The sequence below is a fragment of the Mandrillus leucophaeus genome, unplaced genomic scaffold, assembly GCF_000951045.1.
Source record: "Mandrillus leucophaeus isolate KB7577 unplaced genomic scaffold, Mleu.le_1.0 Scaffold532, whole genome shotgun sequence".
NCBI classification, from domain to species: domain Eukaryota; kingdom Metazoa; phylum Chordata; class Mammalia; order Primates; family Cercopithecidae; genus Mandrillus; species Mandrillus leucophaeus.
Window position 1 is genome coordinate 930,390 of NW_012105720.1, and position 21,619 is coordinate 952,008.

The window sequence follows — 21,619 nt, forward strand, 5'->3', positions numbered from 1 at the left end:
GGTGAAACCCCGTCTCTACTAAGAAAAAATACAAAAAGCTAGCCGGGCGAGGTGGCGGGCGCCTGTAGTCCCAGCTACTCGGGAGGCTGAGGCAGGAGAATGGCGTGAACCCAAGGGGGCGGAGCTTGCAGTGAGCCGAGATCGCGCTACTGCACTCCAGCCTGGGGCACAGAGCAAGACTCCGTCTCAAAAAAAAAAAAAAAAACGGAGTGCTCAATCTTTATTTATTGGTGTGCCTTGAAATTCTCTATTAGTAAAAATAATCACAAATGATTGAGCTGACAATACGTTTTATGAAATGTGAAAAATATGAAGTTGCTATTAATTGTAGGAAGTATACATTATTTTCTAACATTTTGTATGCATTTCATACATATACTGAACAAAAAGATTCATACCTGTCAAAGAGATTGATGTGATCATGTACAGAGGTGCTTCCAAGGCAAGACTAAAGATAGATTGCATAGAACAAAGTGTATCTAATTAATGATGAAAGCACTAGCATGTGGCCGCAAGAAATGAGCAGATGCATTACTCAAACCCCAGTGTTCTGTAGTATGGATGGTATTTTGTTCCACTTTTCTAATGAGTCACTACAAAATTACTATCATAGACCATCTCTTTGCCTTCAAGTTATCTATCACATTTGAATGGTAATTCCATGCCTCCATTTCTGTTTCAATAACAGTACAAAATAGTATATTTCTAATAACATTAATATTCTAGCATCCTTTTCTAAAAATCGTAAGTATAATTGGCTACCTTGTGGATGGAGTTAACCATAACTCTCTCTAATTCAACCAACCACTTCTCCACTTGACCTCTGGCTTTGGCTGTTGAAATGATCTCTATGAGTTCCACAACCTCTCCTTCGCTGCTCTTCATGTGAGTAATGTCTAAAGTTTCCGTAAATTCTACCTTTGCAATTCCTTCAAAACATTTCTTCAAGTGGGGTTGCACCCTGTCAGGAAAAATATTTTTAAGAGAATTAACCAAGTTAAAACAATTCCTTACATTCCAGTGTTCCTCATGCAGCAATCTTCGTTTAAAGTTCATAAATGTGTAGTGTTAGACCTGTGCTAGGTGCTGCTGGGAATGAAATGCTGTGCAAAAACCAGAAACCCCCAAAACAAACAAACAAAAAAACACAAGCTCTGCCTACCTGGATTATATAGTCCATGGAGATGTCAGTATTAACTGAATAATCACAAAACATCTGTAAAATTACAATTACAGTAAGAGCTACGGAGACAACCACAAGGCTTTGTCTTCAATAGAATGAATTAAAAGATGCTAAAGGTAACAAAAGGAGAAAACCAATCTTGCCTAACAGATAAATACATGAATCTGAAGAATCTTCAAATGCACAAAAGTAGTCATTTCAACTGGGATCTTCAGAGACTGCTTGAAAATTGTGGACTACCTTTAGTAACTTAGGTACTTTATAGTTTACTAAGTCAACTGCATTGACAGTATCCAACTACTAGTCTATTCAGTGTAATACAGATGGGACTGACACAACTCCTCATTTTTGGCACACTACCAATAACCCGTCGCATTCATCTTTCAAATGGGCAAAAAGAAGCAGAGTATAAAAACTCAGATAGAAATCTAAGCCTAAATTTACCTTTTGTTTAGATTACATATCCCCTACTTTGAAGGCACAAGATACAAAATTAACAAATTTGTTTAACAAATATCTATTCACTGTTTACTTTATATCAGATGGTCTTCTAAGGATTGAGCAGTGGGAAAAAAACAGTCAAAAAATCTCTACCATGGTGGAACTTATATTCTGCTAGAGGAAGACATGCCGTTAACAAACAGGTAAATTATAGAGTATGCCAGATGATAACAAGTTTGCAGACGGAAAATGAGGCAAGGAAAATAAGTCCAGGAAAGAGGGCAAGTTGAGCATGGAGGGAGCTGCCTCTTTAAATATGGTGGTCAGGGAGGGCCTCCCTGAATGACAGATGTTTAGGCAGATTTCCACAAAGACTTACAGGAGGTAAAGGAAGAAGTGTGATGGACATTTGGGTAAGGAGCATCCCAGGCAAGGGAACAGTACACTGAAAAAGGAGGCTGCCCCTTTTACTGGGGAATTGCAAAACAGCTGGTGGACTGCAGGCAGAGTGAGCAAGAAGACTAGTAGATGATGAATAGGAAGGATAACGGGGAAGGATCATCTGTGTGGGACATCACAAACCATCGTGAGGGCACTGGCTTTTATTCTGAATGTGCTGTGAAAGAGTTGTGTTCTGAAAAATCTGTAAGATGTGGTAAGTTAAGAAATCTTGGCCGGGCGCGGTGGCTCAAGCCTGTAATCCCAGCACTTTGGGAGGCCGAGACGGGCGGATCACGAGGTCAGGAGATCGAGACCATCCTGGCTAACACGGTGAAACCCCGTCTCTACTAAAAAATACAAAAAAAAGCTAGCCGGGCGAGGTGGCGGGCGCCTGTAGTCTCAGCTACTCGGGAGGCTGAGGCAGGAGAATGGCGTGAACCCGGGAGGCGGACCTTGCAGTGAGCTGAGATCGGGCCACTGCACTCCAGCCTGGGCGACAGAGCGAGACTCCGTCTCAAAAAAAAAAAAAAAAGAAAAAAGAAAAAAAAAGAAATCTGGCCAGGCGCGGTGGCCCACACCTGTAATCCCAGCACTTTGGGAGGCTGAGGCGGGTGGATCACTGGAGGTCAGGAGTTCAAGACCAGCCTGGCCAACTTGGTGAAACCCCCGTCTCTACTAAAAATACCAAAATTAGCTGGGCATGGTGGCACATGCCTGTAATCCCAGCTCCTCCAGAAGCTGAGGCAGGAGAATTACTTGAACATGGAAGGCGGAGGTTGCAGTGAGCCAAGGTGGCGCCATTGCACTCCAGCCTGGGAAAGAAGAGTGAAACTCCCATCTCAAAAACAAACAAACAAACAAAAGAAAACGACTCCATGGTTCATTCAGTGATACTACTTACATTTTTAATAATTATCCAAAGTTGATTATACAATACTTGGAACATTCTTGTAGAAAAATTATTATATAAACATGATTATATATATTTATGTTCTACTTTGTTCTAAAAATTAAGTTTAAGTAGATAAATTTAGTCATGTATTCTACATGTAAATTACTTACCTAGTGGGGTCTTTAGTCTCAGATAGTATCTCAAGAAGTTCATCATTGGACAAAAAAAAGAATCTGGGGAAAAAGAGGCGTTTCTTTTCCAAATATTCATTAAGTCCTTTAAGAATGAGCTCTAAAAGTTCATTAGACTTTTTCAGCCTTTCCAGCATTCTGTCAATGGTTACAACTGTCAGAACATGTTTATCCTAAAAATAAAAATAAAAAACACTCAATTCAAAAATATTAGATACTAACTTCATTTATATTCATATTGTATTTGAGATTATATGTTTGTAATCAAACAAAGGTTTTATAAATTTTAAGGGGAGTATGTGTTTTTTAAAAGTAGTCTTGCATGTTCTAAGTCTACTTGGCCTCTCTCTTTGATTCTATAAAAGTCACATCGATTTAATCTCAGCCCTGTTCATAATTTCTCCCTCTAAGTTGAGAAGTGTAAGAAACAGAAAACGAGTGAGAGAGAGAACACTGCCTGAACTCACAAGAAGGACAGTGGAAACAAACTGGTATGAGATATTTTCTTTTGTCTTTTATTCTTTGAGGAAAAGAATTCTAAACAGTAAGTCATGATTATAAGTATTATTTTGAATTTTGTTATGAATAATAATAAAATAACAGAATCCCTGTTTTATAACTATAGAGAAAAAAGTAAGGGTTGAGGAAAGAAAGAAGAAAGGTTTCTAAGAAGATCTTACACTGTAAACAATGACCCCTGAAACTACTTTATAACACTTCTTGCTGAAGGACTCAAGTTCAAGGTGTGCTCTTCCTGAACTCTCTAAAGACAGACTGTTCCACCTTTAAGGCAAGGTGAACATTCTCACTAGAAAGTGTCACTGTGAGCTGTTTGCTTTACAGTGATTCAAACACAATCAAATATTTTTAAAAGAGCTTTATCCTGTGTATTCAAAATAAGAATTATAACCAAAAGCTGATCTTAAAGAACTCATATTTTTAAAAAAGTAAATAGAGTTTATGGATTTCTCAAAATATCCACACAGTAACCACTGAGTTTACGAAAATCTTTAGAAGTGCATATAAAAATACAGCCTAGATATAGCTGAAATAGAATTATTTTTACTTTTTTTTCTGTAACACATGGTTGATGTCATCTGGGTCTATTGTGGGTCTTATAATTCCAAAGTCAGTGTTCACTATTGACACCATTGGCAATGTAAGGAAAGTTCTTTACTGAATAAGCTTGAAGGTGTTGAAAAAAGCAAAAAAGGTGCTAACACAATAAAGATTTCAATCGTCAAGCAGCACATCTCATGAAAACACACCAGACATTTATTAATGTAACAGGGCATTTTAGAAAATTTATATGAAATTAAATCAAGAGAATATTACTAAAAACTAAATATTAAATTTCAAGATTAACTAATTAGATATTTTTGGTATTTAGCCATGACAGAGATAACAAAAAATGTAAGCAGTAAATTTTTTCATATAGGAATTTTATTCAATTGCAGGAGTCTCTAAAGTATGTTTTTGTTAACATACTTTGAATGTGTCTGAAAAGGAAAGATACAATTTTCAGCTTTTTTTGGATTATAACAATGCAATTTAGAAACAGCAATTTAATCAAACAAAATAATTATCATTATTACTTGTTTTCTCAATAAAACATGAATATATAAATCATGTAATATAATTAGATCAGCTTATCTTTAAAGCTGCATAATTTTTAAAAGGAATTTTATTATGCTTCCTGTTTTACGTTTCAAATAGACATTCACACACACACACACACACACAAACACACACAGCATAACAAACTCAGGCCATCTTGTCCGCCTAAATCCAAATATCAAAATAGTGTTCTTAGAGTGCCACCTTCTGGAAAAGTATGCCTATATTTGTTGGGGGAAAAAAGGCTGAATTGTGGCTAATAAATAAAACTCCTTTCACACATGAACAGTATTTGTTATTCTCAACCAAAAAATTTATTGCAATGTTTCCATTCTTAATCGAAGATTTGAAAGTTAAAAAATTCAGTTATTTAAACCAGTATATTCCTTTTGCTAAATATTATAATTGCCAAAATAACAAACAAACAACAACAAACCATGGGAAGAGCATTCAGGTAAATTTTTTTTATTTTTGAGTTTCCAGGGTCAAACCTATTTAACCAGATTAGCTTAATAACTCTGAACCAAATATGCTACATTTTGTACTTCATACAAATATGAACTTAGGCAATAATCTATGTATCTTTGTATATAGATTTAAGATTTTAAAATAAAAGTAATCATCTTATGACTGGCAACTCAACTACCTTCACTCTCTCCCAGTGAGAAGACAAACATAATAAAGACTGTATCAGATAAAGAAAGGGGCCCAAGTTGAACAGACCTGGTGTCTGTCCCACACTGTATTCCTTACTACCTGTGCGACCTTTGCTTAATCTGAGTCCCTTTTTTATTATCCTGAAAATGGGGATAAGAGCCCTCTCTCAAAATTGGTACGAGGACTAAATTAGATAATGTATTTCAAGTGACTAATAGGGTACCTAAAACACACATACTTGAAGCAACCCTTTTATTCCCCCTTTCCTTCTCCTCACCCCAAAATTGTCTCTTGGAGAGAGTGGGGGTGGGGATTGACCCTAGGGAAAGGGGAAAATGAAGCATTTACATCACTCCATGTTTTATGGAGTTAAAATGAACATTGTATAATCTTCCACCTTCAAGAAAGGTATTTATCATAGTAAAATAACACTGACTTTAAATTCCTCTAAGGATTGCCATAAAATCCTGGTACAGAGTCAGCATTCCATGAATGAATGCTTGAGCATTCCATGTTAAGTGCTTGAGTGAATGCAGGTTGAGCTACACCTAGGCTCATATAGGGAAACTCAAGGAATGTACAAGTCTCCATGTCATAGAAGGCTGGTACACTTCATAGCCATGTCCTCAGAATATAGCAATAAGATGTAACAAGAAGCTACTAGAAATTTGAATCTTAGTGACTTGACACTTTAATTACTTTCTGTCTCCTGCAGGGGAAGAAATGAATTATTAATTGTCATTTTTTTTGGTTAAAAGAACACTGACAATTTTTAAGTGTCTTCTTTTACTTCACAACCACCCACCAATCTCATCAGCTCTAGTGACTATCTACTAGGTTTACATTTCTAAACGAAACGAATCTGATATCAGGGGCCTGAAACTTTGAGTATATAGAGAGCTTTCTCATTTCTGCTACTAGGAAGCTTCATAGAAAATACGGTTTTGTCACTGCTCAAGGAAATAAGAGAGAACACAAACAAATGGAAAAAAAATTCCATGCTCATGGATAGGAAGAATCAATATCATGAAACCGGCCATATTGCCCAAAGTAATTTATAGATTCAATGCTATTCTCATCAAGCTATCATTGACTTTCTTTGCAGAATTAAAAGAAACTACTTTAAATTTCATATGGAACCAAAAAAGTGCCTGTATAGCCAAGACCATCCTAAGCAAAAAGAACAAAGCTGGAGGCATTGTGCTACCTGACTTCAAACTATACTACAAGGCTACAGTAACCAAAACAGCATGGTGCTGGTACCAAAACAGATACATAGACCAATGGAACAGAACAGAGACCTCAGAAATAACATCACACATCTACAACCATCTGATCTTTGACAAACCTGACAAAAACAAGCAACTGGGGAAAAAAAGCCCTATTTAACAAATGGTACTGGGAAAACTGGCTAGCCATATGCAGAAAACAGAAACTGGACCCCTTCCTTGCACCTTACACAAAAATTAACTCCAGATTCGTTAAAGATTTAATTATAAAACCTAAAACCATAAAAACCCTAGAAAAAGAAAACTTAGGCAATACCATTCAGGACATAGGCATGGGCAAAGACTTCATGGCTACAACACCAAAAGCAATGACAACAAAAGCCACAATTGACAAATGGGATCTAATTAAACTAAAGAGCTTCTGCACAGTAAAATAAACTATCATCAGAGTAAACAGGCAAACTACAGAATGGGAGAAAATTTTTGTAATCTATCCATTTGACAAAGGGCTAATATCCAGAATCTACAAGGAACTTAACCCAATTAAAAAAAAAAAAAAAAACAAGCCCATCAAAAAGTGGATGAAGGATATGAACATACACTTCTCAAAAGAAGACATTTATGTGGCCAAGAAACATATGAAAGAAAGCTCATTATCACTGGTCATTAGAGAAATGCAAATCAAAACCACAATGAGATACCATCTCACACCAGTTAGAATGGCGATCATTAATAAGTCAGGAAACAACAGATGCTGGAGAGGATGAGAAAAAATAGGAACACTTTTACACTGTTGGTGGGAGTGTAAATTAGTTCAACCACTGTGGAAGACAGTGTGGCAATTCCTCAAGGATCTAAGACCAGAAATACCATTTGACCCAGCAATCCCATTACTGGGTATATACTGAAAGGATTATAAATCATTTTGCTATAAAGACACATGCACACCTATGTTTATTGCAGCACTACTTACAATAGCAAAGGCTTGGAAGCAACCCAAATGCCCATCAATGATAGACTGGATAAAGAATATGTGGCACATATACACCATGGAATACTATGCAGCCATTAAAAAAATGAGTTCATGTCCTTTGCAGGGACATGGATGAAGCTGGAAGCCATCCTTCTCAGCAAACACAGGAACAGAAAACTAAACACCGTATGTTCTCACTCATAAATGGGAGTCAACCAATGAGAACATGTGGACACAGGGAGGGAAATATCACACACTGGGGCCTGTCGGGTGTTGGGGGCAAGAGGAGGGAGAGCATTGGGACAAACACCTAATGCATGCAGGGCTTAAAACCGAGATGACAGGTTGATAGGTGTAGCAAACCACCATGACACATGTATACCTTGGTAACAAATCTGCACATTCTGCACATGTATCCCCGAACTTAAAGCAAAATAAAAAAATAATAAAAAATAAAAAAGAGATAATGCTGTTTTGTACACTTAATGGAATTAAGCTCAAGCCTGCTTAGCAAATTTCTGGAAGTGTAAATTTCCTAATGCAAAATCCCTGGACAACAGAAAATTGATAAGATCCTCATTAAACCTTTTGCACTTTAAGAAAGGAAATGTAGGTTGACAGAGTATAACTTTAAACCCCTTACAATTTTAAGATTCCTTGACATCATCAGGAGCAGAAATTCTTTCACTTAGATTCAATGTATTTCTAGGATTAATCTAAATCTCAGGGCCCATTTGCCTAAAATTGAATTTTCAGAAGTTTTCCAGAATAAACTCTGAATTCTTAGAATTAACAATAATTCAAGCATCCATCTCAATTATTGATTTACTCATTTAACAAACATTTACCAAGGGCTAATACACATTAGTGACTTTTCTCAGTGCTTGGGTGACAACAGTGGACAAAACAAAGATCCCAGCCTCCATGGCGGAGACAGACAATAAATAATAAACATCATATTGATAAATTATATAGTAAGGTAGATGATAGATGCTACAAAAAAGAAAGAAGTGATAAAGAGTGCCAAAAAAGTCAAAGGTGGGTTAATTTAAAATAGGATGTTCAATGTGAGTCTCATTATAAAGGTAACATTTGAGAAAATACATCAAGGAAGCAAAGCATCAGTACTGCAGATATTTAGAGGTAGCACATTCCAGGAAGAGGGTCCAACCAGTGCAAAGGCCCTCGGGTAGAGTGTGTTTGTTATTTGAGAAGAAGGAAGGGTGGGGAGGAAGAAGAAGGAGAAGAGGAAGAAGGAGGAAGATGAAGAGGAGGAAGAGGAAAAAGGAAGAAGAGGAAGAGGAGGAGGAAGGAGGAAGAAGAGGAGGTAGCCAGTGTGGCTGGAATAGAGTAAGTAAAGTGAAAAGTTGTAAAAACAGAGAGGTAAAAGGGTGGAATGAGCAGATCAAGAACTTCCCATTTAATGAAACCATTAATATGTCCCTCATATAGAAGTATTTCTCCCCTGGACACTGAGATTACTTAATCTAGTTAGGATAATCTCTACTAGATTTCATCTAGAAAAGCCAAAAGTTGAGAAGCAAAATTGTTGTGAGTAGATTATGCAGTTAATTGGTGAGACATGTCACTTTCATTTTTACTCCTTAATTCCCATATCCATGTACTCTGCCTATGAGAGAAACCACATGCCTGGAGCAGACAGAACGGCATCCCAAACTCCTAGAACTGCATCCCAAACTCTAGAACTGCATCCCAAACTCCTATTATGTATACTCTAGAACTGCATCCCAAACTCCTATTATCTTCCAACAGTGATATGGTTTGGTGTCCCCACCCAAATATCACCTTGAATTGTAATAATCCCTATGTGTCATAAGAGGGACCTGGTGGGAGGTAATTGAATCATTGGGGTGGGTTTTTCCTGTGCTGTTCTCATGATAGTGAATAAGTCTCATGAGATCTGATGGTTTTATAAAGGGGAGTTTCCCTGCACATGCTCTTTCGCCTGCCGCCATGTAAGATGTGACTTTGCTTCTCATTTACTTTCCACCATGATTGTGAGGCCTCCCCAGCCATGTGGAACTGTAAGTCAATTAAACCTCTTTCCTTTCTAAATTACTTGGTCTCAGGCAGGTCTTTATGAGCAGCATGAGAACAGATGAACACACACAAATAGAGTAAATTAATCTTCAATATAAGCCAATTCACTTTGTTTAAGGTCAATATTCATAGTAGGACTTTTACTATTATTGATGTCAGTCAACTGTCTTATTTCCCTTGTAATGTGAATTCCTTAGCATATGCAATGTTGTGTGGAAACTGTGATAATGAGTAAGTCATTCAGTAAGTCAATGAATGACAATATTGGCAGAAACTTGGTGTGGGAAAACAAAAATTCATTTGGTGCAGACACAACACTGCTGGCTTCCATACTGAAAGAGGGCTAATGTAATATTCAATTCCCTCTAAATGGCTGCTGTATCAGAAGCATTATGTTAATTTCCGCTGTTGGCAGCTTGAGCACTCAGCAGTGTTGGTGAGGGGTAGTCTGCGATAGTAATTCCTTCCGTAATTCCCACCCCTGCCATCATGACTTCTTCATTTATAGCTACAGTAGCAAGGTATCCCAGTTTGATGAAGATAGTTCTGGTTCATGCTTGCTTTCCCAGATTTTTAATTGCTTTAACTCTCAAATGTTCTCCAATTTGGACAATATATTAAATGATTATTCCATTTCATAGCTCACTGTGCACATAGTGGCATATGCTGGTTGACATGTACAGACTAGGTCAACTGGTCGACCATATAATTAAGTTCCTCCTTTTGCAGCTGCACCTGTTACTAAGCAATCACATGGAACACAAATATGCTCATTTAGGTATATTCTCTGATACCTTACATACCTCTTCGCCAGTATTTCTTGTTCCCAACCCTTCAAACTTGTTTCTAAGTCCTTGATTACGCAGCAAAACTGTTTGCTACTGACCATCATCAATGTAAATTCATACTTCTGACCAAGCACTCTTTCTAAGGAAAGTTAAAAAAAAAAAAACCTATTGAAGTTATGCCCACGAGAAGAATTTCCTTCCTACTGTTCTCTAAGTCCACCCCTAAGTAGGGTTATAATTTCCACTTCTGGATGGTGCAAGCATATGCAGCACAAACATCTTCAAGCAACTCTATAACTTCTTTAAATCCAATCAAGGATTTTCTACCATTTCAGTCTAATTGAGACAGGCCATTACAGAAGCCAGGTTTGGTCAATAAAACAAGTAAACAGAACCACTCACAGCTCCTTGACTAGCATGTTGAAACAGGATCTCTGGTAAGTGCACCCACACCAACACATTTGACCACATCTAACTTAAGTTCTTTCCTCCCTACACAAGCACCATTACAATATATTGCCACTTATATTTATCTACACCTCTGCCAAGGCTTCCGGCAAGAGAGGCTAAACAGAGTTTGAGGGTCAGAGTACCCAGAGTCGATTACATCCAAGTGTCCCCATTTTCAGTTCTCACCATCCCACGCTTTCCAATATAATTAAACTATCTTTCACATAACAGATCTAGAAAGGCCATGAATTAAATTACATTGAAATTTGGTGACCTATTGAATCAGATTCTATAACTCATTTTTGGCTATATCAAATTTGTAGCTATGAGAAATAAAAGGTTCTTTTAGGAAATCACAAAAGTTTCTTAGTTGTCTGACCACATCTTGAGCAGAGAATTTAAAACTGCAAATTATACCATGTCTTTAATTTCTCTAGTGCCGTTTAAAGAATTCAGCCCATTTCACCTCCCTGGTACTTCAAATTCTTATTCTATTGACCTATTCCAGCAGCCTCACGGTCCACCAAACACTTCCCTACAAAATAGATTGTTCACTCTGGAAGTCCAGCACATAATTGATTGAGTGATTTTTATACGGCATACCAGACACTACTAGTGTCCTATTTTCAAGCAATAACTAGATCTTCACTACTCTAAGACCCAAGTGGATCATAAACAATCCTAGATCTCATACTTGAGGTTCTGGTATAGTTTATTCAAGTTCAGTGTAGAACCCTTCTATATATTAAACAAAAAGGAATTTAACACAGGGAATAAAGTGATTGCAAAATCACTGGAAAGCCTAGGGGAGCATACTTCCAGGACAGACTACTAAAACACAACAACTGACTTTTCAGGATTTACTACTTCTGTCCCAATCAGGACTAAAGGATAACACCATTGGAAATACTGAGTTCAAGAAGCCATCATGGTGGCTCTGATGCTAGAGATCAGTGGGCGGGATCAGGAGGCCACCATTATCACTGCCTCATAATACCTATAAAACTGGTAACCAGATGATAAAGTCCTGTTGGAAAAAAAGTCATGTGTTCATGATCTGGCTTGACAGCAGAAATAGCTAAAATGACAGAAAGATGGTCACTTTCACTTTTTCCATCCAAATCCCAAATGAGTGTATCTAATTGAAAAGATCTAATTCACTTCCAGAAAGTCAGATGTAGAGAGCCTGGGAGATGATCTTTTCTGCTTTTCAGCTCACTAGATAAAGGTGAAATGCTTGTTGCCAAATGATATTTACTACAGTAAAGAAAACGAGGAAAATAAAAAATGAGTACTAAATTTTTGGCAATAGAAAGAATAGTGCTTATATTTATTGAGATGGGGTTAGACTAGAAATGGAAAATGCTTGGGAAGAAATTTAAGAGTGTTTTCGTCTGCTTTGCATGAAATACAAAAGACTTGGATGGGTCAAAAACCAAGTTTGGTGGTGAAATGCAGCATGCAGAGAGGGATTATCCACTTATTTCATCCCCATCTGGTGGGCAATTAACTAGTTCCCATCCCCTGAATCTTAGGAAGGGGGGCCCAAGAGAGTTCCTAAAACATTTTTTAAGTTCCTGAAAGGAGAGGAGGCTGACATCTTTCCTAGCTGGAGGTCTGGTCAGTCACCAGGTGTGCTGACCTGCCCCAATGCCACTAGAGCAGGAAACTAACTCTGGGAGAAGATGGTGTGGTGGAACAGCCAGTGAAGAAGGGGCAAGAACTATGTGCTCAAGGTTACAAAGTGGGTACAGAAGATGAATTGTGCCCTTCTGCAGACCCCAATTTTGGGCTATGGCAGGCAGATGAAAATTTTTTTTCCCAAAACCTAATCTTAAAAGTAAACTGGCATATGAAATTAAAGGCTGAAGATTTGTGAAATACTGCTACAGTATGGGGTAAAGAGACATACACATAAAAAATATGTGGCAAAATACACCATCACAAGGTCAGTCTGAAAATGTAGCCACATCTCCCAGACAATGACCAAACCTAGGGGAGATATTCAAGATGAAGTCCCTCAGTGGCCAAACCTGTGTTGGAATCTTCACCTGTCTACCCTGGGTTAATCTGTGCTCATTACATATCCACAACTCTCCAAAGCGCTAGACCAGTTGTGAAGACCAACAGAAAAGGCACAGGGCCTCCACATCACTGATAGGAGGTTATCTACCTTATGACCACGGACAAAAAAACAACAGCCCATTTTGCAGGATCAGGTAGATCAGAAAATGTTCTTTTACTCTCACTCTCTCTTTCTTCCTCTCTCTCTCTCCCTCTCCCTCTTACTGTCTCTCTCCCCATCCCTCCCTTCCTCCTTCTCTTCACCTGGTCCTTGTCCCAACCCCAGATGAGAAGCACAGGAGGAGAGAAGTAGAGTGGGAGAGCAGTCTCCATATCTCCCCGCCCCTGGAACTTCAGGTTTACCTGCATTGTGGGGAAGAGGAGAGCTCAGAGTAGAACAGAAGACTGAGGTTTTGAAACAGGTACAACTAAGTCTTCATAGACAAAACTCTCTTAATAAGCAAAAGTGACTGAAAAATTTTGGAATTAGATTGAAAGATCAATAAGGGAGCCTCTCCGAAAGAGAAAGGGCACTGGTTGAATATAGCTGGTAGCATGAATTATAAGATTATTTCATGTTTACACCTCAAGGAAACCAAGACATCTCAATACAGCCAAGTATACATATATATATATGAAGTATTATATATAATATATATATAGCTGGACTATATATTATATATACTATATAATAGATATATAGCTGGACAATATATATATTATATATATAAAGTGTGTATATATATTTTATATATATATAAAGAGTGTGTGTGTGTATATATATAAAATAGTATTTTTAGTAGAGACAGGGTTTCACCATGTTGACTAGGCTAGTCTCAAACTCCTGACCTCAGGTAATCCACCGCCTTGGCCTCCCAGAGTGCTGGGATTACTGGTGTGAGCCACATGTCTTCTTTTTTAAAATTATTATTATACTTTAAGTTCTGGGATACATGTGCAGAACGTGCAGGTTTGTTACATAGGTATATATGTGCCATGGTGGTTTGCTGCACCTATCAATCCATCATCTACATTAGGTATTTCTCCTAATGCTATCTCTCCCCTAGCCCCCAATCCCCCAATAGGCCCCGGTGTGTGATGTTCCCCTCCCTGTGTCCATGTGTTCTCATTTTTCAACTCCCATTTATGAGTGAGAACATGTGGTGTTTGGTTTTCTGTTCCTGTGTTAGTTTGCTGAAAATGATAGTTTCCAGTTTCATTCATGTCCCTGTAAAGGACATGAACTCATCATTTTTCATGGCTGCATAGTATTCCATGGTGTATATGTGCCACATTTTCTTTATCCAGTCTATCATTGATGGACATTTGGGTTGGTTCCAAGTCTTTGCTATTGTGAACAGTGCTGTAATAAACATAGGTGTGCATGTGTCTTTATAGCAAAATGATTTATAATCCTTTTGGTACATACCCAGTAATGGGATTGCTGGGTCAAATGGTATTTCTGGTCTTAGATCCTTGAGGAATCGCCACACTGTTTTCCACAATAGTTGAACTAATTTACACTCCCACCAGCAGTGTAAAAGCGTTGCTATTTCTCTACAGCCTCTTCAGCATTGTTGTTTCCTGACTTTTTGATGATCGCCATTCTAACTGGTGTGAGATGGTATCTCATTGTGGTTTTGATTCGCATTTCTCTAACAACCAGTGATAATGAGCTTTTTTTTCATATGTTTGTAGGCCGCATAAATGTCTTCTTTTGAGAAGTGTCTGTTCACATTCCTTGCCCACTTTCTGATGGGGCTGTTTTTTTCTTGTAAATTGGCTTAAGTTCCTTGTAGATTCTGGATATTAGCCCTTTGTCAGATGGACAGATTGCAAAAATTTTCTCACATTCTGTAGGTTGCCTGTTCCCTCTGATGATAATTTATTTTGCTGTGCAGAAGCTCTTTAATTAGATCCCATTTGTCAATTTTGGCTTTTGTTGTCATTGCTTTTGGTGTTTTAGTCATGAAGTCCTTGCCCATGCCTATGTCCTGAATAGTATTGCCTAGGTTTTCTTCTAGGGCTTTTATGGTTTTAGGTCTTATGTTTAAGTCTTTAATCCATCTTGAGTTAATTTTTGTATAAGTTGTAAGGAAGGGGTCCAGTTTCTGTTTTCTGCACGTGGCTAGCCAGTTTTCCCAACACCATTTATTAAATAGGGAATCCTTTCCTCATTGCTCGTTTTTGTCAGGTTTGTCAAAGATCAGATGGTTGTAGATGTGTGGTGTGATTTCTGAGGTCTCTATTCTGTTCCATTGGTCTAGATCTCTGTTTTGGTAGCAGTACCATGCTGTTCTGGTTCCAGTACTATGCTGTTTTGATTACTGTAGCCTTGTAGCATAGTTTGAAGTCAGGTAGTGTGATGCCTCTTGCTTTGTTCTTTTTGATTAGGATTGTCTTGGCTATAAGGACTCTTTTTTGGTTCCATACGAAATTTAAAGTGGTATTTTCTAATTCTTGAAGAAAGTCAATGGTAGCTTGATGAGAACAGCATTGACTCTATTAATCACTTTGGGCAGTAGGACCATTTTCACAATACTGATTCTCCCTATCCATGAGCATGAAATGTTTTTCCATTTGTTTGTGTCTTCTCTTACTTCCTTGAGCAGTGGTTTGTAGTTTTCCTTGAAGAGGTCCTTCATATCCCTTGTAAGTTGTATTCTTAGGTATTTTATTCTCTTTGTAGCAATTGTGAATGGGAGTTCACTCATGATTTGGCTGTTTGTCTATCATTGGTATATAGGAATGCTTGTGATTTCTGCAAATTGATTTTTTATCCTGAGACTTTTCTGAAGTTGCTTATCAGCTTAAGGAGATTTGGGGCTGAGACGATGGATTTTTCTAAATATACAATCATGTCATCTGCAAACAGAGACAATCTGACTTCCTCTTTCCTATTTGAATACTATGGATTGATTGATTGATTGATTGATTGATTGAAATGGAGTCTCACTCCATCGCCCTGGCTGGAGTGCAGTGGCGCAATATCAGTTCACTGCAACCTCTGCCTCCTGGGTTCAAGCAATTCTCCTGTCTTAGCCTCCTGAAGAGCTGGGACTACAGTCACGCGCCACCACACCTGGTTAATTTTTGTATTTTTAGTAGAGATGGAGTTTCACTTTGTTGGTCAGGCTGGTCGCAAACTCCTGACCACAGGTGATCCACCCGCCTCAGCCTCCCAAAGTGCTGAGATTACAGGCATGAGCCACTGCGCCTGGCTTACTCTTTATTTCTTTCTCTTGCCTGATTACCCTGGCCAGAACTTCCAATCCTATGTTGAATAGGAGTGGTGAGAGAGGGCATATTTGTCTTGTGCCAGTTTTCAAAGGGAATGCTTCCAGGTTTTGCCCATTCAGTATGATATTGGCTGTGGGTTTGTCATAAATATCTTATTATTTTGAAATACATTCCATCAATACTTAGTTTATTGAGAGTTTTTAGCATAAAGTCGTGTTGAATTTTATCAAAGGCCTTTTCTGCATCTATTGAGATAATCATGTGGTTTTTGTCTTTGGTTCTGTTTATGCGATGGATTACGTTTACTGATTTGTGTATGTTGAATCAGCCTTTCATCCCTGGGATGAAACTGACTTGATCATGGTGGATAAGCTTTTTGATGTGCTGCTGGATTCAGTTTGCTAATATTTTATTGAGGATTTTTGTATCAATGTTCATCAGGGATATTGGCCTGAAATTTTCTTTTTTTGTTGTGTCTCTGCCAGGTCTTGGTATCAGGATGATGTTGGCCTCATAAAATGGGTTAGTGGGGAGTCCCTCTTTTTCTATTCTTTGGAATAGTTTCAAAAGGAGTGGTACCAGCTCCTCTTTGCACTCCTCTGGTAGAATTCGGTTGTGAATCTGTCTGTTCCTGGGCTTTTTTTGGTTAATAGGCTATTAATTACTGCCTCAATTTCAGAACTTGTTATTAGTCTATTCAGGGATTCAACTTCTTCCTGGTTTAGTTTTGGGATGGTGTATGTGTCCAGGAATTTATCCATTTCTTCTAGGTTTTGTAGTTTATTTGTGTAGAGGTATTTATAGTATTCTCTGTGACGGTAGTTTGCATTTCTGTGGGGCCGGTGGTGATATCCCCTTTATCATTTCTTTTATTGTGTCTATTTATTCTTCTCTCTTTTCTTCTTCATCAGTCTGGCTAGCAGTCTATCTATTTTGTTAATCTTTTCAAAAAACTAGCTCCTGGCTGGGCGTGGTGGCTCACGCCTGTAATCCCAGCACTTTGGGAGGCCAAGGCAGGCAGATCACAAGGTCAAGAGATGGAGACCATCCTGGCTAACATGGTGAAACCCCGTCTCTACTAAAAATACAAAAACTAAATTAGCCAGGCATGGTGGCAGGTGCCTGTAGTCCCAGCTACTCGGGAGGCTAAGGCAGGAGAATGGAGTGAACCCAGGAGGCGGAGCTAGCAGCGAGCCGAGATGGCGCCACTGTACTCCAGCCTAGGCGACAGAGTGAGAGTCTGTCTCAAAAAAACAAAACAAAACAAAACAAAACAAAACAAAACAAAAACACACACAAAACCAGCTCCTGGATTCATTTTGATTTTTTTGAAGGATTTTTTGTGTCTCTATCTCCTTCAGTTCTGCTCTGATCTAAGTTATTTCTTGTCTTCTGCTAGCTTTTGAATTTGTTTGCTCTTGGTTCTCTAGTTCTTTAAATTGTGATGTTAGGGTGTCAATTTTAGATCTTTGCCACTTTCTCCTGTGGGCATTTAGTGGTATAAATTTCCCTCTAAACACTACTTTACCTGTATCCCAGAGATTCTGGTATGTTGTGTCTTTGTTCTCATTGGCTTCAAATAACTCATTTATTTCTGCCTTAATTATTTACCCAGTAGTCATTCAGGAGCAGGTTGTTCAGTTTCCATGTAGTTGTGTGGTTGTAAGTGAGTTTCTTAATCCTGAGTTCTGATTTGATTGCACCATGGTCTGAGAGACTGTTATGATTTCTGTTCTTTTGCACTTGCTGAGGAGTGTTTTACTTCCAATTATGTGGTCAAATGTAGAGTAAGTGTGATGTGGTACTGAGAAGAATGCATATTCTGTTGATTTGGGGCAGAGAGTTCTGTAGATGTCTATGAGGTCTGCTTGGTCCAGAGCTGGGTTGAAGTCCTGAATATCCTTGTTAATTTTTTGTCTTGTTGATCTGTCTAATATGGTGGGGTGTTAAACTCTCCCACTATTATTGTGTGGGAGTCCAAGTCTCTTTTTAGGTCTCTAAGAACTTGCTTTATGAATCTGGGTGCTTCTATATTAGGCACACATATATTTAGGATAGTTAGCTCTTCTTGTTGCATTGATCCCTTTACCATTATGTAATACCCTTCCTTGTCTCTTTCAATCTTTGTTGGTTTAAAGTCTGTTTTATCAGAGACTAGGATTGCAACCTCTGCTTTTTTTTTTCTTTCCATTTGCTTGGTTAATATTCCTCCATCCCTTTATTTTGAGCCTCTGTGTGTGTTTGCACATGAGATGGGTCTCCTGAATATACCACACCAATGGGTGTTGACTCTTTATCCAATGTGCCAGTCTGTTTCTTTTAATTGGGGCATTTAGCCCGCTTACATTTAAGGTTAATATTGTTATGTGCGAATTTGATCCTGTCATTACGATTCTAGCTGGTTATTCGGCCCGTTAGTTGATGCAGTTTCTTCGTAGTGTCGATGATCTTTACAATCTGGTATGTTTTTGCAGTGGCTGATACTAGTTGTTTCTTTCCACATTTAGTGCTTCCTTCAGGAGCTCTAGTAAGGCAGGCTTGGTGGTGACAAAATCTCTCAGCATTTGCTTGTCTGTAAAGGATTTTATTTATCCTTCTCTTATGAAGCTTAGCTTGGCTGGATATAAAATTCTAGGTTGAAAATTCTTTCCTTTAAGAATGTTGTATATTGGTCCCTACTCTCTTCTGGCTTGGAGGATTTCTGCAGAGAGATCTGCTGTCAGTTCAAGGGGCTTCCCTTTGCGGTTAACTCGACCTTTCTCTCTGGCTGCCCTTAACATTTTTTCCTTCATTTCAACCGTGATGAATCTGACGATTATGTGTCTTGGGGTTGCTTTTCTCAAGGAGTATCTTTGTGGTGTTCTCTGTATTTCCTGAATTTGAATGTTGGCCTGTCTTGCTAGGTTGGGGAAGTTCTCCTGGATAATATCCTGAAGACTGTTTTCCAACTTGGTTCCATTTTCCCCATCACTTTCAGGTACACCAATCAAACGTGTAGGTTTGGTCTTTTCACGTAGTCCCATATTTCTTGAAGGCTTTGTTCTCTCCTTTTCATTCTTTTTCTCTAATCTTGTCTTCACGCTTTATTTCATTAAGTTGCTCTTCAATCTCTGACATCCTTTCTTCCACTTGATCAATTTGGCTATTGATACTTCTGTATGCTTCACGAAGTTCTTGTGCTGTGTTTTTCAGCTCCATCAGGTCATTTATGTTCTTCTCTACACTGGTTATTCTAGTTAGCAATTTGTCTAACCTTTTTTCAAGGTTCTTAGTTTCCTTGCATTGGGTTAGAACATGCTCCTTTAGCTTGGAGGAGTTTATTACCTACCTTCTGAAGCCTACTTCTGTCAATTTGTGAAACTCATTCTCAGTCCAGTGTTGTTCCCTTGCTGGCAAGGAGTTGTAATCCTTTGGAGGAGAAGAGGCATTCTGGTTTTTGGAACTTTCAGCCCTTTTGCACTGGTTTTTCCTCATATTCGTGGGTTTATCTACCTTTGACCTTTGATCTTTGATGCTGCTGACCTTCGGATAGGGTTTTTGTGTGGATGCCCTTTTTGTGGATGTTGATGCTATTCCTTTCTGTTTGTTGGTTTTCCTTCTAATAGTCAGGGCCGTCTACTGCAGGTCTGCTGGAGTTTGCTGAAGTTCAACTCCAGACTCTGTTTGCCTGGGTATCACCAGCAGAGGCTGCAGAACAGCAAAGATTGCTGCCTATCCCTTCCTCTGGAAGCTTTGTCCCAGAAGGGCACCTGCCAGATGCCAGCCAGATGGAGCTCTCCTGTATGGGGTGTCTGTTGACGCCTGTTGGGAGGTATCTCCCAGTCAGGAGGCACAGGGGTCAGGGGCCCACTTGAGAAGGCAGTCTGTCCCTTAGCAGAGCTCAAGCGCTGTGCTGGGTGATCCACTGCTCTCTTCAGAGCCAGCAGGCAGGAAAGTTTAAGTCTGCTGAAGCTGTGCCCACAGCCACCCCTTCCCATGGGTGCTCTGTCCCAGGGAGACAGGAGTTTTATCTATAAGCTCCTGACTGGGGTTGCTGCGTTTCTTTCAGAGATGCCCTGCCCAGAGAAGAGGAATCTACAGAGACAGTCTGGCTACAGCGGCCATGCCGAACCACAGTGGACTCTACCCCGTTGGAACTTCCCAGCAGCTTTGTTTACACTGTAAGCCAGTTACATTAACAATAGTATTTATGTCCCATTTTTAGCCTCTGAGGTTTTTAAAAGAACGTTTATTAGGAACTCCTAAGAATGAAGGCAATAACCTTATGTACCAAGCAATTAATCCAGTGGCCTCTACTATACACATCATCTAATTAGACTTCCTAAGAGAATATGGGTATATGTTTATTTTCAGCTCTTTGGAGAGCATGAGCCAAAGCTTCCCTGAATACTAATATATGGAGAAAGAGAAAATGCAAAGCAGATGAGAAAGACAATCAAGTCTTAAGCAAAAGTAAATGAAGTGTTACTCTCCCCTCCCCAACAGAAAATACCTATTTATTTAGAAATGAGGGTAAGTGGCCGGGTGCGGTGGCTCACGCCTGTAATCCCAGCACTTTGGGAGGCCAAGGTGGGCGGATCATGACGTCAGGAGATCGAGACCATCCTGGCGAACACAGTGAAACCCCGCGTCTACTGAAAATACAAAAAAATTAGCCAGGCATGGTGGCTGGTGCCTGTAGTCCCAGCTTCTAGGGAGGTTGAGGCAGGAGAATGGCGTTAACCTGGGAGGCAGCGGAGCTTGCAGTGAGTGGAGATCGTACCACTGCACTCCAGCCTGGGTGACAGAGCGAGATTCCGTCTCAAAAAAAAAAAAAAAAAGAAATGAGGGTAAGTAATGTTTTTGTTTGTTTCCAGTGGTTTTATAGGATAAAAATATGCCTCCATTATTTACAAGGCCCAACATAGCTGCCCTTTCAAGGATCTGAGATAACTATAAAATTTCTTAGCAATATGGAATTTTGAAGAGTATTTTGATTACATATTAAAAAAGAATTTAATTTCTTAAATATATTAACTAAAAGAATACAAGTATCTACTTTTTGCTTTTTTTTGCCCTTTTTTATTATTATACTTTAAGTTTTAGTGTACACGTGCACAACACACAGGTTTGTTACATATGTATACATGTGCCATGTTGGTGTGCTGTACCCATTAACTCGTCATTTACATTACCTATATCTCCTAATGCTATCCCTCCCCTCGACCCTCTCCCCACAATAGGCCCTGGTGTGTGATGTTCCCCTTCCTGTGTCCAAGTGATCTCATTGTTCAATTCCCACCTATCAGTGAGAACATGTGGTGTTTGGTTTTCTGTTCTTGAGATAGTTTGCTGAGAATGATGGTTTCCAGCTGCATCCATGTCCCTACAAAGGACATGAACTCATCCTTTT

The 21,619-nt window shown here is 38.9% G+C and overlaps 1 protein-coding gene across 2 annotated transcripts in view; it reads right to left on the reverse strand.

The window, feature by feature from the left end:
• Positions 1 to 21,619, reverse strand: part of DNAH7 (dynein, axonemal, heavy chain 7) — a 384,437-nt gene that overhangs the window by 235,434 nt on the left and 127,384 nt on the right. For both annotated transcript variants that reach the window (XM_011997181.1, XM_011997180.1), the window contains exons 20-21: positions 3,128 to 3,321; positions 763 to 961 (exon numbers count right to left, since the gene is read on the reverse strand). In XM_011997181.1, coding sequence (XP_011852571.1) covers positions 763 to 961; positions 3,128 to 3,321 — 393 coding nt within the window. The remainder of the gene's footprint in view (positions 1 to 762; positions 962 to 3,127; positions 3,322 to 21,619) is intronic.